The sequence below is a fragment of the Lepidochelys kempii genome, chromosome 10 (assembly GCF_965140285.1).
Source record: "Lepidochelys kempii isolate rLepKem1 chromosome 10, rLepKem1.hap1, whole genome shotgun sequence".
Classification (NCBI taxonomy): Eukaryota; Metazoa; Chordata; order Testudines; family Cheloniidae; genus Lepidochelys; species Lepidochelys kempii.
Window position 1 is genome coordinate 22,539,756 of NC_136389.1, and position 17,254 is coordinate 22,557,009.

Below are 17,254 nucleotides of genomic sequence, written 5' to 3' on the forward strand. Positions count from 1 at the left end.
CATGACTCCAGGAAGCAGTGACATGTTCCTCCTCTGGCTCCTATGTGTAGGGGCAGCCGGGGGCTCCCATACTGCCCCTGCCCCAAGCGCTGCCCCTGCAGCTCCCATTGGCCAGGAACCATGGCCAATGGGAACTGCAGAGGCAGTGCCTGTGGACGGGGCAGCACGTAGAGCCGCCGGGCCACACCTCTGCATAGGAGCTGGAGGGGAGATATGCCGCTGCTTCCGGGAGCTGCTTGAGGTAAGCACTGCCCAGAGCCTGCACCCTTCACCCCCCCGTACCCCAACCCCCTGCCCTAGCCCTGATCCTCCTCCTGCCCTCTGAGCCCCTTGGTCCCAGCCCAGAGCACCCTCCTGCACCCCCAACCCCTCATCCCCAGCCCCACCCCAAGGTCTGCACCCCCAGCTGGAGCCCTCACCTCTCCCCCACCCCAATCTCCTGCCCTAGTCCGGAGCCCCCTCCCACACCTTGAACTCCTCATTTTTGGCCCCACCTTAGAGCCCTCACCCCCTCCCGCACCCCAACCCCCAATTTCATGAGCATTCATGGCTTGCCATATAATTTTCATACCCACATGTGGCCCCCAGGTCAAAAAGTTTGCCCACCCCGGTCTAAATAGAGCTGCTTTGTATTCAGATTTCACAATAAAATATTTGACTTGTAAATAATGAAAACACAGAATCTTTATATTATTACATAGCTCTTGGTATGATTTCAAATCAGAACCAAGGAACAGCTGTCCGATTTTAGTAACCTCAGCCACAATAAACAGTTACTTTAATATTTCCTAGGGATAAATTCCTGATGAAAGTAGCTAAGGGAGAGGGCCTCCGCAAAAAAATCTATTGAGACAAAGTTCCTCCTCTACCTTGGTGGGTCTTGTGCTTATTGGCAGATTTGCTCGCCTTGGAGCTTCACAGCAGCCCTCAGTTTGGCCGTTTTCGTGAACCCACAGTCCAGGTCAACTCCTCCTGTGTCTGACCAGGAGTTGGGAGGTTTGGGGGGAACCCGGGCCCGCCCTCTACTCTGGGTTCCAGCCCAGGGCCCTACGGAATGCAGCTGTTTAGAGTGCCTCCTGGAACAGCTGTGCAACAGCTACAACTCCCTGGGCTACTTCCCCTTGGCCTCCTCCCAACACCTTTTTTATCCTCACCATAGGACCTTCCTCCTGGTGTACTAGCTTGTACTCCTCAGCTCTCCAACAGTATGCGTTCTCACTCTCAGCTCCTAGCACCTCTCACTCTCAGCTCCTTACCCGCGCACCACAAACTGAAGTGAGCTCCTTTTTAAACCTAGGTGCCCTGATTAGCCTGCTGTAATTGATTCTAGCAGCTTCTTGATTGGCTGTAGGTGTTCTAATCAGCCTGTCTGTCTTAATTGTCTCCAGAAGGTTCCTGATTGTTCTGGAACCTTCCCTGTTATTTTACCCAGGGAAAAGGGACCTACTTAGCCTGGGGCTAATATATCTGCCTTCTATTACTCTCCTGTAGCCATCTGGTCCGACCCTGTCACACTATCCAAAGCTGGTCTGGATAGGTGGGTGGCTTTTTTTTTTTAAATAAAGATTTTTGTTGACAAATTTCTTTGTAACCCAACAACTATTTTGAATAGCTGTATTTGGGCTCCAGTCTGAGTTTTATCTATTGTTTGGATAGTCTAATCCAACTGATCAAGTCTTTTTATTGCGATGCATAATACTAATAAGCCAAATTAAGGAACACTAGTCCACCCCACTTTTAGGCTTATACAGAACTTTAGAAATCACCTTTTTGCCTTTTATGTTTTCATATAAATTTTAATAGTGCATCCTGCTATGTTTTTAAAGTCATGTTGGGGATATGTACAGGGATGCAATTAAACAAAAACTACACTTTGGGAGGATTTTCATCTTTACTGAGATTACCCTACCTAGCCAAGAAATTTCATATTTGTTCCATTCCTTCAAGTCTTATTTTACTCCATATTGGCAGGCAACTTACCTTAAAAAGATTAATTTCTCTCTACAATATTTACTCTTAAATATTTTTAAGATTTCTTTATCCATTTAAATTTATGTAGCTGACAGCTCGTTTTAATCCTCATGAAATATGGAGAAAGTTAACAAACATCTCAGATCTGTTTAGTGCCAGTTACTAAATCTCCCTTTTTATTTTTCATCAGAGTGATGGCTGATTTATCCTGTTTCTCTTAACTTTCTAGCTAAAAGCATATCAGCATTATTGCCCTTTTCATAATATTTGTATTTCATATATTTAAGTTTTTGCTCAGCCCTACTGCTTATAATAGGTTAAACTTCCATCTCCCCTCTTTTACTTTCTTATCTGCTCTTCAATCTTGTAGATTTATATCTATCTTTCAAAATAGAAAGTATTTTCACCAAACTCTCTTCAAGAATTCTCTCTTTTTTTTTTTTTTTTACATATGATGCTTTATTATAAGGATTCCCCCCCCTCATTACTGCCTTTCCAGCATCCCAGAGAACACTTTTATTGAGCCCTTCCTTACAATTTTCTTCTAGATATTTCTGGACATTTTCTTCCAGCTTTTGAATTCTAATGAAGTCATACAGCAAAGCTCTATTCAACCACGAGGCCCTTTGTTTTTCCAATGAGTTCCAATCTTTTAATCTAATATATACAGAGGAATAATCAGACCGTGTTATAAACACCCAGATTATCTTTTTTGACCAAATTAGCCAAAGTCTTAGAAATAAAAATCATATCAATCCTGAAATGAGATCCAAAAGTAGAGAACATGTATGGTCCTTGATATCTGGATTCATTTCCCACCAGACATCCGTCAGATCCTCATTTTCTAAGTGATACAACAAATTTGCACTTACTCCTCCTGAACACCCTGCATGTACATTGCATTGATCCAGAAGTGGTACTAAGCACCTCACTAAATCTCCCCCCCACCCCCGCCCTGAATAATATCCTCTTCCATAAAACTTCCTAAATCCCTAATCAATTGGCTAAGGTGAGAAGTTTATCTTTCAAGGACTCCTTAATTCAAATATATCTGCCCTCTATATTTGAGTTGTGCTAAACAATAAACGACATGTTTAACAAAGAATATTGCCACTCTTCTTCTACTAGATTGCTTTGGAGAGACATATGGTAGCTGTATCCAAGAAGTATTCAGGCATTTATCATAATTTATTTCAAGTATTTCCTGTAAATAAATTAGACTAGAAAAATCCTTTCAGTGGCAGAATTCCCTTTTCCTTTTTATTGGATTGTTCATCATTTAGCATTAACAGTCATTACAATATTAAACTCTCCCAGGAGTACCAAGTCTGCTCTTCTTACCCAGAACATTACCTTTTGTTAAAAGCAGTTAGACCAACCAGCCAAATGCCCGGTTTTCATTACACTGCATTTATTCTTTAAATAAGACATTTTAGATGGAGTTCCGACCATACAGACAGTAATTTTAAAACTCCCACAAATATCGTTTTTCTCCTTCTAATGCCTATATTGTTATATCCAGCCTCATTCAGAGTTTGATTTCCTGTAAACTTTTAAATTCTGAGCTCTAATATACTTTTTATTAAAACACATAATACTTAACATTTGTCTGTGTTCTAGGGACACGAAGCAATGAGCTTAAATTGCAGCAACCACGGTTTAGGCTGGACCTTAGGAAAAAATTCCTGCCAGGGTAGTTAAGCACTGAAACAAACTGCCTAGGGAAGTTGTGAAATCCCCATCATTGTAAGTTTTTGTCTAACTTGCTCTTAAACACCTGTCAGGAATGGTTAGTTATTACTTCGTCCTGCCTTGAGTGCAAGGGACTGGACTAGATGACCTAGTAAGGTCCCCTCCAGGCCTACACTTCTGTGATTCTCTGATTGTTTTACACCCTCCTTCCCTCCCTCTCTATGTATTCCCTCAGTCCTACTTCTTGTTCAGCCAATCATTCAGACAAACAAGTTTGTTTACATTTATAGGATATAATGCTGCCCGCTTTTTATTTACAATGTCACCTGAAAGTGAGAACAGGCATTCACATGGCACTTTTGTAGCTGGCGTTGCAAGGTATTTATGTACCACATATGTTAAACATTCATATGCCCTTTCATGCTTCGGCCACCATTCCAGAGGGCATGCTTCAATGCTGATGACGGGTTCTGCTCAATAATGATCCAAAGCAGTGTTTGTCTGAGCAACTGGCTAAACAAGAAGTAGGACTGAGTGGACTTGAAGGCTCTAAATTTTTACATGGTTTTATTTTTGAATGCAGGTTTTTTTTTTTTTTACATAATTCTACATTTGTAAATTCATCTTTCATGATAAAGAGATTGCCCTACAGTACTTGTAATGGGGAAATTAAAAACAAAAGAAATAGTATTTTTCACAGTACAAATATTTGTAATAAAAAATAAATATAAAGTGAGCACTGTACACTTTGTATTCTGGGTTGTAAGCGAAATCAATGTATTTGAAAATGTAGAAAAACATGCAAAATTATTTTTAAATGATATACTATTATTCTTTAACAGCGTGGTTAATCACATGATTAATTTTTTAATCACGCAATTAAATGCGGTTAATTTTTTAATTGTTTGACAGCCCTACCATTTACTAATCTTGTTCTTCTCCATCCAGACTCTTCTTCTCTCATGTCTATCCTGTTGTCTTGATGATGTATCTTCTTGACCAGTTCTGGTTGTCACTGATCTCACTGATTTCTTAGTGACCTGTAGGACTGATTCAGATTGTTCTGAATTTTCCATTCACCTACTCCCATGTCCCACGAACACCTATTTCCCTTCTTTTGGATCTGAGACAAACACATCTGTCCTTCTATTTAAATGACAGCCTAAATGGGATCCCTCACTTGTATCTTATATTGTTCTTTCTAAGAAGTATAGTCATCTGGTATAGTTCTCTTCACTTTCAAAGGGTTGAGGTTACCAGATCTGGGAAAATCTGTATGGACTGTTTGGGAATAATCACTGGTTCAACTCTCTCTCTCTCTCTCTCTCATTGCCCTCAGTATTTTATCTTTGTCTTGATAGAAGAGTAAATGGAAAATCATCTCTCTTTGTCTGGGAGTCTGCTGGGGGGGAGGGGGAATAGGGAAAAGGGCTCTAAGTCCTCTCAATATAAATGTGATCTTTATTGCCAATGCATCTGGCAGATTTCTCCCTTCAGTCTCCTCTGGAATATCTTTAATCCTTAGAGAACCCAGGAATAACATATTTTCCATGTCCTCAAGCTTCAATTCTATTTTTTTCTATTTTTACAGTTATTTGGATTCTTTCCTCTAGGTTAGTAATTCTGTCTGATTGCTTGTTTAATCCTGTTTCCATATCTGATATTTTCCCATTAATCTAATTAATTTCATTTTTTATATCTTTAACGTAAACTCTTCCCTCATCTCCTTATTCATCTTTTTGATTTCTAACAGGAGGTCCTTCAGGTCACCCTTAGTGACTGATACTTCTCCACCTGGCTTCATAGTTAGTTTTTTGGAGGGGGAGTTACTCTCTTTTGTGACTGTCAACTTTTGGTGGATGGAGGGGAGACAAACCTTTGTACCAGAAGTTTTTTTTTTTTACTTTCCCAGACATCTAGATCTTCTGGTCTTTCCTTGCTTGTTGTGCCTCTCTCAATATGGATGTTGCCATATTTACTTTTTGTCTAATCTTTCCAAAGTGGCCACTGCCACACTTCCCCCGCTCCTCCAGACAAATAGTAGAATTATTTTTTTCTTTTAAGTAAAAAAAAAATCTCATTGCACTCACCCACCCACTGTCTCTTTATGGGATAATGAGAATCCAAGTTTAATATCTCTAAGCTTGCAGTCATTAATATGTTTTGCAGGCTGATATCGTTGCTGGATTTTCTCCCCCAGAGGCTGGAACTGGGATCTGCCAGCTCTCAAACTGGTTCCATCGGTACTCATTCATATTTAGGGCACATATCTTTGTATTCAAGTTGCCTTGGCTCTTTTTATCTTAAGTTGTTTTCATTTATTCACCCTTTATTACAGAGATAATACATTAAAAAAACATTAAACCACCATTTTGTTTGCTGTCTTAGCCATGCACCTTCATTTTACATTCTTTGCATCCAATTCTGATTTTATACCACTAATACCTTATTTACTCTTGCTTTACATTGCTATTAGAATCAGGCACCATATTATCACCTGACATGATGTGTCAACATTATTTAGCTGATCATAATGAGGAGCATCTTTAGGCAGTTTACAGGGTGTGTGTGTGTATAGATAGATAGATAGATATACACACACACACACACACACAGATTCTTATTTTTATATATATATAGGAATAAGAATCTAAGTGACCTAAAACAAATTTTAACTTTCTGCATTTACAGGATATTTGGAATGGATCCACTATTCTGTATTGGAGTCAATTTCCTTAATTAGAGGGAGAACACAATTAAATCCAAAAGTTCAAGTACCAAACACAATAATAGTTCTCAATGATTGTTATCTTTAATTTGGGTATACTAGTTTAAGATCTTCAATTGTTGCACATCTGTAAGATCCTCAAGGCAGGGACCTTTTCTTCTATGTTTAACATACAGCTGAGAACACTGCCCATGCACAATGTTCTCACATATTTGTGCCTGATGTAGGACCCTAGGTTCCATTATGTTTGGCAATTATATTTATCCTAAGACACCTGAACCTAGCCAGTTCTTATTATGCACAAATGCAGTGCATAATCTCACACAATATAAATATACAAAACTTGAACTGCTAACTTGCATGCAGAGTTTCAGCTCAGAGTGAATTTTGAGGCAGAGCTGAATTCTCAGGCTAAGAATTTTAATGACAAAGGTTCTAAACAGCATCAGCCTCCTAGAATAAGAATGTGCATAAACTATTTGCAAAAAAACACAAAAATGTCAGTTCGTTTCAAAATGTACATATACACCTGTCATCTAGGTGATAATGGGATTTATAGCCAGAAGCAATCTAAAAAGGATTTTTTTAAAAATGTCTTTTCCTTTATATATTGTAAATCATTTTTGGTTCTCATGTTTTTCTTATAAAATCACTAGCCAACTTAAAGAAAAGAAAAACCTATCACACATTGCCAGTTGGCAAGAAGCAGTTTTGGGAACACACTATTCCTTCCAGATCAGTGCTGATGAAAGAGTGTTTAGTGGGTGAGATTCTCAGTCTCTTGAGTGAATGCAACCCCCTCCTCTCCCAGCTTTCATTTTGCATTGATCCACACTCTAGCAGTGTTGTCAGCTCTGAAAGAAGCTGAACAGATGAGTGCCAGTGGTGGAAGTGGCAGCAATACAAAGTGAAGAGTTTAACGTTAACTTCTAGTCAATTACACTGATCTCAATTCACAAAACTAAGTACATTTAGGGCCACTGTATATATCTGTTAAATTCCAACAGTATGGACTAGTAAAAAAATTAAACAGAATTATTCAAACTAATCAACAGGATGTGGTGGATTAGTAGAGTTCTATAATGCCAGAGAATTAAAGGAACAAAAACGTCACCTTTGCAACATCATTTCAGCTACTGAAGAGCAAAAGTCTACTCACTGTTGGCTGCCGCAATTACTTTCCAAGGGACAGGGCAGATGGACAACAAGAGATCCAACTTTTCAGTTTTGCACGGTACATACTACTTTACTTTCCTTGCATTACAACTGAGTATTTCATGTTTGGAGCATGACTAAATACATATCCCTAACTTCTTGGCTACTGTTTATGTGTACCAGAACTAAGATACGTGCTTTACTGGCATTTTAGTTTGAACATTTTAGTTTAAAACTGTTGTAGGAAAGAAGCCATATAGTCAAAAATACATCCTTCCTGCTTTTGGTATGGCACCTTTTTGGTTTTTTAAACTGACAGAAATAAATGTTGCCATTAATCCCATTTTTTATTCATTTTAGGCAAATGACCTGGGAAATAAACCCTAAAAAAAATTAAAGCTGCAAATAGAGCAAGATTAAAATTTTATACAAAAAGATAGTCTACTTCTCAATTTGAATGCTATGATTTAACACTATTTTGCAAAAGAAAAGACCTGAAATGATGCATTTAACATGAACATCAACTAAGCACAGACAGTGTGCTTTGTGCTGTGCAAAGCACAATAGGACATAATCCCTCCTCCTGGAGCTTAGAATCTAAACAAATGGCACTGAAACAGGAGAAGGTGATTTAGTGATAAACAGTTAATGCTGTCAAATGCACCAAGTAAAACTGAAAGAAGAGTTTTTCCTCCAATCTTTCACTTATCTTTGTATTAACAGAAAGCAATTTTTCCAGAGCAACGTATCGGTTTTTAAATCCACAACATCCTTTTAACTTGACTCCTTGCAGTGATACAGCATTATGTAGAAGGGTGTATTTTCAAAAGAGACAGCTTTCACTGTGTAAGTACCATTAGTATTAGTGAGCATTAATGCATGACTTCAGATTTACAGATTGGCTTTAGAATGCAACACTGAGCACAAGACTTCACATGTCAATTTCTACAACACTCAAGTAAAAAGAGATGAGCTTGTGGGACAGAGGGTGACTTATTTTGCAATTTTTTCTTATATCACATTAAGAGTTTCAATCCTTGAAGTCATAAGCCAAAAAAACCAATTATAAGGCAACTGTCCCACACTGAAGAATGTCAAACTATATTAAATTAATATTTTATACAATTGGATCGATAATTCATATGAAAGGTCTTGGCAAAATCCAAGTCCATAGTAAGGAACATTAGGATATTACAGAAATAAGTTGCTGCTTTTGGTGATGTATTGTAGCTAATTTTCAAGTATTGCTCAAGCCACTAATTTTAGTGTGAACACTTGTAAACAACAGGCTTGCAAGGGAAAAGTTAATATATTTGCATTATCTACCTGTTAAACTTAAATTCTAACATAAAACTACTTTTAAAAAATATTGTTGTAAACGTGAATCCTGGGCTGACATCTTGCTTACCAAGTTTAAATCTGGACTGAATTTTTCAGGCTCAGTCCTAAACGCATGAAAATTGGCATTTATAATGGAAATGCTAATAACTGATTATAGCAACATGAAACAGCACCTAAATAATATTTCTAACACCTACAGCAGGATTCAAAGTTGAGGAAAGATAAACCACATACAAAAAACAGTTTAAATTCAATGGAATTAACCTCTCAAGTTCTCTAACAAACCTGAATTAGTGGCTTTTTGATATGACCAACCAGATGTACAGTTTGATTTTTAATATATACTCCTCCTCCTATTGTAACTTTCCCATTATCAAGTTTTGAGTAGACATTTCTCATGTCTACTGCTTAAAATATATTAACCAAAAAATTAATCTATGTCATTTCCTTACAATGGTACATTACCCCCAAATTCCAAGTGCAGGTAGGCAGAGAAAGTGAACTGGATTAAGAAGGTTTAATTTAGCTTTTTCTGAAAGCTGGACAATTTGCCTTAAACTAAAAATTAAATTGAATATAGGCTTATTTATTCTTGCCCTGGTACTCGATGGTTAAGGTTTAAATCAATAGCTGTGGTCCAGAAGACTGCTTCATTTAATCCTTCAGTCCACTTAGAAATCTCAAGATCTGTTCAAGTCTCCAATATGTACATTTATAGGTTCTCACAGAAACACCAGTATAACAAGATGATTAAACTAATTATGTTTAACACCATTCCACTGTCAGACCTGACAGTACCAACCATAGCTCCAATGTGCCAAGCTCTCACACAACAGAAACTTTTACCTCTGCACCTTAAGGAGTAATGTGAGAACTTCACCAGCCCACTAAAAATCGTTATTTAAATTGAATTACAGCCTATTTTACCGTTCCACCTCCAAACAATTTCACCTTGACCAGTTCACAAAGGATCAGCAACAGGCTGACCTTTAGATTGGCAGCGCATCCCGACTAGTGACTGTGCCTCAACTAGTGACTGTGACTGATGAAAAAGTTGAGAAATTCTAGAGTGACACTGGGAAGGAGCTAGCATCTGTTCAACTCAGAGACATCCTAATTGTACAAGGTGAGTGCAATGCATGCAGTGGTCCCAAGAGTTACCCAGAATGGAGCAGCTGTGTTGGGAATTTTGGGTATGGCAAGACAAACAGCAGAAGACTGTGATTCATGCAATAAGCAACTGGAAATTACTTACTATTACTAAATACCCTTTTCAAGCATAAACTGTCATGGTGATGGACTTGGACACTGCCAGATTTCCAGATTCAATACCAAATACAATAACTCCTCACTTAACATTGTAGTTATATTCCTGAAAAGTGTGACTAAGTGAAACAACGTTAAGCGAATCCAATTTCCCCATAGAATTAATGTAAATGGGGGGATGAGGGGTTAGGGCCCTGGGAAATGTTTTTCCCCAGACAAAAGATTATTATATATACACAATATAAGTTTTAAACAAACAATTTAATACTGCACATAGCAATGATGATTGTGAAGCTTGGCTGAGGTGGTGAAGTCAGAAGGTGGAAGAGGGTGGGATATTTCCCAGGGAATGCCTTACTGCTAAATGATGAACTAGCACTCGGCTGAGCCCTCAAGGGTTAACACATTGTTGTTAATGTAGCCTCACACTCTACAAGGCAGCACAAATGGAGGGAAGGGAGACAGCATGGCAGAGAGAGACACAGAGACACACACCCTGTGTGAGTGAGAGAGCGCGCGCTGTGCATTGCCCCTTTAAGTATGCTGACCCACTAAGTACGTTGCCTTTTTAAGTAGATCAGCAAGCTGAGACAGCAGCTGCTGCCAGCAAGCTCCCTCCATCCTGAGCCCTGTCATGTGTGTGTCTCCCGCAGCTCTATGGAGATGGGGTAAGCGGGTGGCAGGAGCAGGGGGGAGAGGACACTCTGACATTAGCCTCCCTCTTCCCTCCCCCCGCACAGCAAGCAGGAGGCTCCCGGGAGCAGCTCCAAGGCAAAGGGCAGGAGCAGCACATGGCACTGGGGGGAGGGACAGCTGAATTGCCAGCAACTGATAGCCTGCTGGGCAGCTGCCACACAGGGAACTTAGGGGAGCGGGGAGCTGATAGGGGGGCTGCTGGTCCACCCTGGTTCCAAGCCCCCACCAGCTAGCTCTAATGGGCTGCTCTTTCTGGAAGCAGTGGACAAAGCAGGCGATTGCCAAACAACGTTATATAAGGGAGCATTGTGCAACTGTAAATGAGCATGTTCTCTAATTCATCAGCAGCGTAACAATGAAACAATGTTAACCGGGACGACTTTAAGTGAGGAATTACTGTAGACCTCATCATGATCCCAATGAGGTGATGTTCTATTGTGATGGGAAGTCAATCCCTCAGGAAGGCTAACATAAGATCTGATCATAAGTTAATAATAGCCACCATAAAGATCAAATTGTGAAGCAAGAAACAACCAGCAAGTGCCTTCAGAGTCCACTGTAATGTTGATAAACTGAAAGTCTGTGAAAGTGGAATTCAAGAAGAACGAACAAAAGCTGCAAGCTGCTGATCCTCTACAAGGGTAACATAGATCAGATGTACAGCAGATGTAGTGCTCTATTACATACACCACAGATGAACTCCTCGGGAAACAGATCCTAAAGCTGCAGCCTTGGATCACAGAGAAGATTATCAAGTTGTGTGATCAATGAAGGAAGCTAAGAGCACAAAACAAGATAGATCAAACTGCAAAAGAGCAAGCATTTCTGTGTGATGTGAGAAAGACTGAAGAGGCAAAAGAAGATTGGCTTGACAACAGTACATCACTCTATTGTTGCAAATGCCACGAGGAGCAAAAAGAATTTTAAGTTGGAAGTGAGGCAGAGATCTATGTCAGAAGATTGACTTATCCTATTGAACCTCCTCCTATGATCGAAGAACTTGATGAAGCAATGCAGACACTGAAAAGTAATGAAGCCCTTGAAGTGGATAATGTACAAGCAGAACTACTTGTAATTAAAAGTGGTGAAGAGGCATTTGACAGGCATATCATAAGCTGGTCAATGTGATTTGAGAATCTGGAAGAGAACTTTGACACAGTCCCTGATGGTTCCTATACATAAAAGGGGGCCCCCCGCTGTTTATGGAAATCACAGCAGAATCTCATTATTGACACACCCTAACAAAATACTACCACACATCATCCTGAAGAGAACTGCATCTAAGATAAAGAGCTTTGTGGTTGAAGAACAAGCTGGGTTTAGACCCAAAAGAGGTACATTGGAGGAGGTATTGGAGAGGCATCCTAGTACCTATAGCTGTTCCTACATTTGAACAAAGTATTTGTTGTTAAATGTAAAGGTGTCATGAGTGAGGATGAAATGTAAAATGAAATTGCATGCTGCAGTCTCTTATCTTCAGTATCTTGCTATAAACACGAGACAGGATAGTAAGGAAACAAGACATTAAGAGACTTTCAGCCTTCAAACTGAAACGCTACAGGCAATTTCTGCACACTAGTTATATCTCACATATGATTAAAGAGAAGGCAAATTACTCAAATTTACAGCCTAACTGGCGTGATTCCTGGTATTAAGACGACCAGATAAAGAAAACTTGAATATGCAGGACATGTGGGTAGGGTGGATCAGATGAGTGGAGGAAGGTTGCCAAAGCTAGTTTTGCAGGGACTGGTGTCAGAAGACACCCACAGGGAGTGTGGATCAACAATGTGGCTGACTGGATGGTATGATATGGCATCAAGGCTGTGTGAAGATCATAAAATGTGGAGAAAGATTAGTCACCAGTGACTCCCATGTGTTGTGTTTAGTGTACATTGTGAAGTGACTATTTTATAGGTACATGCATACATTATTTTATAGTGCAAAGCAACATAAAGTCCCATCTGTAGTCCTCCTTGCTAGCTAACCCACTGTCAACTATTCAGGCCACTGGACTTCAATTTGGGACATGGATTCTGCTAACAAGAGAATATATTATACATTCTGCCCTTTAAAGACCAAAACACAAAAAATGCTGTAAACCACTCATCATGGCACCGTGGTGTGTGTGTGTGTGTGGGGGGGGGGGGGACGGCTCAGCTGTAATAATGCAATCCTAAACCATGGTGAACAGAGCAGTCAGTATCAAAATACCTCAGAACTCTTCCATGATCAGATTACCAATGCTACCTAAACCTATAGGAAGTACAAACTGCATAAAGATGGATTACAGCAATGCAGTGTATTTTACTGTATAAATTCTATTCCTAGATCAATTCATTTCACAGAAAGATAAGTAACTGAGGCTTCAGAACCTTTACAAGTCCCACAGTAGATTGCGTAACATGCCTCTCTCATTATTCATGCTCCCTCATACGGAATACCCAACTATGAAACACAATATTTTGGAAAACCTAGATTAACTCATCACTCCACCTCCCCGAAGAATCACTTGTGCTCTTCCTGCTCTCCTAAACATTTCTCACAAACTTTTAAACTCCAAGTTTGACATGCCGTCAAAATGTGACAAGCAGCCAAAACACCTGTTTTGTTCATATTAAATATAAACACTCATCTACAGTGTAAGTATAAAACCTATTTTTAAGGATGTTCTTACTGTGAGAGAGAAGCCAGTTTTCCATATTGCAAAATCCAACACATTCACAGGAGGACAGGGCGTGGAAAGTATAGATCGCCACATTATTCATACAAAAGAAGGAAGCAGACAAAGCCCAGCAGTTCAGGGTCAGTTTTGCTCCCTATTTGTACCTCCTCCCAACCCGTAAAAATGTCAGGCCTGCAGCTCCCTTGAGATTTTTATAAATTTAAGAAGGAATCTGAAACAGTGCAGCAGAGACTTTCAAGGACAAATACAGAGATGCTATGAATTACAGTAACACCTAGAGCCCTCAGACCTCAGACTTGCACCAGTGTACAGTGAGATCCCCTTGTCTGAAAAGCTCACTCTAAACAGGCAAGACAAAGCAAACAAGAAACAGATGCAAGTCATACAGCAATTTACTGCATCAGGATTACAACACAGTTCTGCTGACTCAGTCCAATAGATCATCGAGGGCAAAGATTCATGGCAACCCTTTAATTTTCACTGGAGACTCAAACAAAATCTAACCTAAAAAATAATTCTTTCCATTTTTCCTCCCCACTTTTAGATACACAGAAGGAATTTTCATTATGATTGTTCAGTTGGCTGTTTCCCAGGGAGCGAGAGAGTATGTATTACCCTGTGCTAGCACCTTGGAAAGTCAGCCACAAGACACGGATAGTAGTAGTAGGAGAGAAAGCAGCTTAGGGCTTGTCTACACTGGCACTTTACAGCGCTGCAACTTTCTCGCTCAGGGGCGTGAACCCCCCCCCCCCCCCCCCCGGATGCAGCAAGTTTCAGCACTGTAAAGCGCCAGTGTACACAGTGCACTAGTATTGGAAGCTGCGCTCCCAGCTCTGGTAGCTACGCCCCTCGTAGAGGTGGGTAATTTTAGAGTGCTGGGAGAGCTCTCTCCCAGCGTTCTGCCGCGACTACACAAACCATGTTAAAGAGCTGCCACAGCAGCGCTTTAACTTTGCCAGTGTAGACTAGCCCTCAGTTTCCAAATCCTAAGAGAAGCCATCCAGAGCTGCTGAAATTAAGGATAAGTTGTTTTCTTTCCATGTGTTTTATTATTATTATTTTTACTTATGAAAAGTTCTCACCTGTTACCACAGTAGTACCGACTCTGGGGAATGTATGGTGTGTATTGCGTTTTTAACCGCTTTCTCTCCATCTCCTTCCAACTATCTTCTGTCCACTTTCTTTTTGCCTGTTTCTCTTCATGTTTTTTCTCAACATATTCTGCATAGGTCTGGATCCTATAACTTTCAGCATACCTGCTGGTGTTTACAGCTATGGGGAAGAAGAGCATTGGATATTATGTACAGAACAGCCTTTAAATACAGTCTCCCCTCCCCTGAAATAACTTATTTTAAGGTGGAGTGAACAGCTTGATCTGTGAATATACACAATCCGAAGTTCAACCGTTAGCCTTAAGGAAATGCAATAAGATCCTGCTAATTTTATGATAAACACTTCAGGAATGCAGGAGGCACAAGAAACAGATCTATTATGTAACTGTAAAGGAGAACTTCCAAGTAAGGGTGCCCACATTTTGCAGTCATCTATCTAGGACAGGGAAACTAGTTTGCAGGAGTGGAGATTTCCATCCTTACCCCCAGGAGATGGAAGTTTAAACATGACACTCATGGATACAATAGCCTACATTTACCCATACCAAATATAGTAGGACTTACTACATTCACATTCATCTTCCTTTGGTGAAGGAAACAAGTTGTTTTGTACCCTCTTTAATTCACATTGTTGCACATCATAGAATACTTGTACTGTTAGCACTGCTCACAAAAATGGGCCTCACAAAACGGTTAATTGGTTTGAAGATTTTTTTTTAAAATGAGAAACCATCAAATCTTCTGTCATTATCCCTTCCAGATTGCTCATTGCCAGAAAAGCCTTCTTGGATTTTTTTTTCCTTTAAGTCTCATTACTTAACCCAACAGGTTTACTTTTCAAGATTGCCAGGAAAAGGCTACATTTACAAAACTTAGTTTTGATTGCTGCACTACACAGCTTTAGTTCAGTTGCATTTTCTATTATGCTAAATATTCATTAGAGAGGCAAGCAGTCTATTAATTAACACCCAGTTACTCCCATTATTGTAGCCCTCTACTGTTAGGACTCCATTTCACTGAAACATGACTGCCAATTTATGGTGCAGGGATTTCTCTCAACATATGCAGAATTAGGATCATTGAAAAAAACACCCCACTTTCATTGCCTGCCTTTGCACAGCAACATTTTACCAACATTCCTTCAAGTCCCAGCAGTTTTACAGTTGTCAGCCTTTAATCTGCAAGCCCAGTTCTGGCCTGAAGCCATCGCTATAATGGATGAATCAGCAAAATGAATTGGCTGTCAACTGGTGTCCTCTGCTGTTTCCAGTTTAACTGTTTGAAAGAAAGTACTGTAGAGTGATCAGTAACACTAAAGTTTTACAAAAACAGTTTATAAATTATTCACACACTGTGTAATTCTAATTTAGTGAAGTTAGACACAAAATACTGAAGTTTATCATTGCTTTTTCAGTCTTTTGTAAGGGTCAAGTTGCTCCTTGCTTAACGTTTTACATTACTATCCCATGTATTGAAACTGGCATGCCTTAACCTCACAGTTCCATATAGGCTGGGAAGCAATATCAATGATGGTGGAATTTATTTTTCTTTTACAACTGACGTTTGTATCCAATAGATTAAATATTTAAAGTTATATGTAATTAAAGACCCATGAGCCACAGGTGGCATATTAGTGCTGTTGAAGGAGCATAAACATTTTACTACAAACACAGATAGCTGAACTAAAGCATGTTATAGACTCCAGGAATAGTCACGTCTTATTTAATTTCTGATTAATGGGAAAATTTTATAGGATTTTTGTAGCAACAGTAAGGCATTAAACATATACAGTACATCCACATACATTAAAATTTTCTATTAACAACAAAGCTTCAGGATCTGTGTCCTTAGAAGTTAAAGTTATTTATTGCCCAGAGAAGTAGTTTTAACCCTTTAAATATGATTTAAACATGGCCAAAAATGGAAGAACTGCAAGAAATACATTGAACTCTCCCCATATTTTTTCATCCCAAGAAATAAGTTTAATACAACTGAGGAAAAATCCACAGGAAGGAGCAATGTAATAAAAATTTGATGTTGGTGTGCATTTTTAAAATAAGAAACATTAACTCTATGTGAAATTATTTAACTAAGTGGAGGAATCTGCTCTTTTTGAAGCCCTGTGTTTTATAGCAGCACATTCAAAAATTTTATATACTGAATGACCTAATGACCTACCACTTTATGCATTGAGCAGTTGAGATTCGTATATACAAAGTTTTAAGAAGCAACACACAGCTGAAACTTTCTTGTATGGTTTTCAGCAATGACTGGTAAAGAAGGGTGGTTCTTTAACTCAATTTGCAGCTATATTAGGAACAAAGCTTTTAGAATAGTACTCTTCATGCCACAATAGCTCCAGCATGCTACACAGTGTTATCTCATTTTGCATCTCCAGCAAAGGAATGTGTTTCCAGAAGTTGAATCTCCCTATAACACAGTGAGCTCATTAAAAAAAGGTTTGCACTATTTTGTTAGTTGAAAAAGCTGTCCTCTCCCTTTCTACATCTGAGTTAGCAAGTCTGGTTTAGGATACCAAAAGCAAGCGGCTAAGTTATACACCAAACTACATCCACTAAATGACTATTTTAAAAAACCCAAAAACTA

At 39.2% G+C, this 17,254-nt stretch overlaps 1 protein-coding gene across 3 annotated transcripts in view; it reads right to left on the bottom strand.

Moving 5' to 3' along the window:
* PARN (poly(A)-specific ribonuclease) overlaps positions 1-17,254 on the bottom strand; it is a 161,634-nt gene that overhangs the window by 27,952 nt on the left and 116,428 nt on the right. For all 3 annotated transcript variants that reach the window (XM_073362401.2, XM_073362403.2, XM_073362402.2), the window contains one exon: positions 14,618-14,807. In XM_073362401.2, the coding sequence (XP_073218502.1) occupies positions 14,618-14,807 (190 nt within the window). The remainder of the gene's footprint in view (positions 1-14,617; positions 14,808-17,254) is intronic.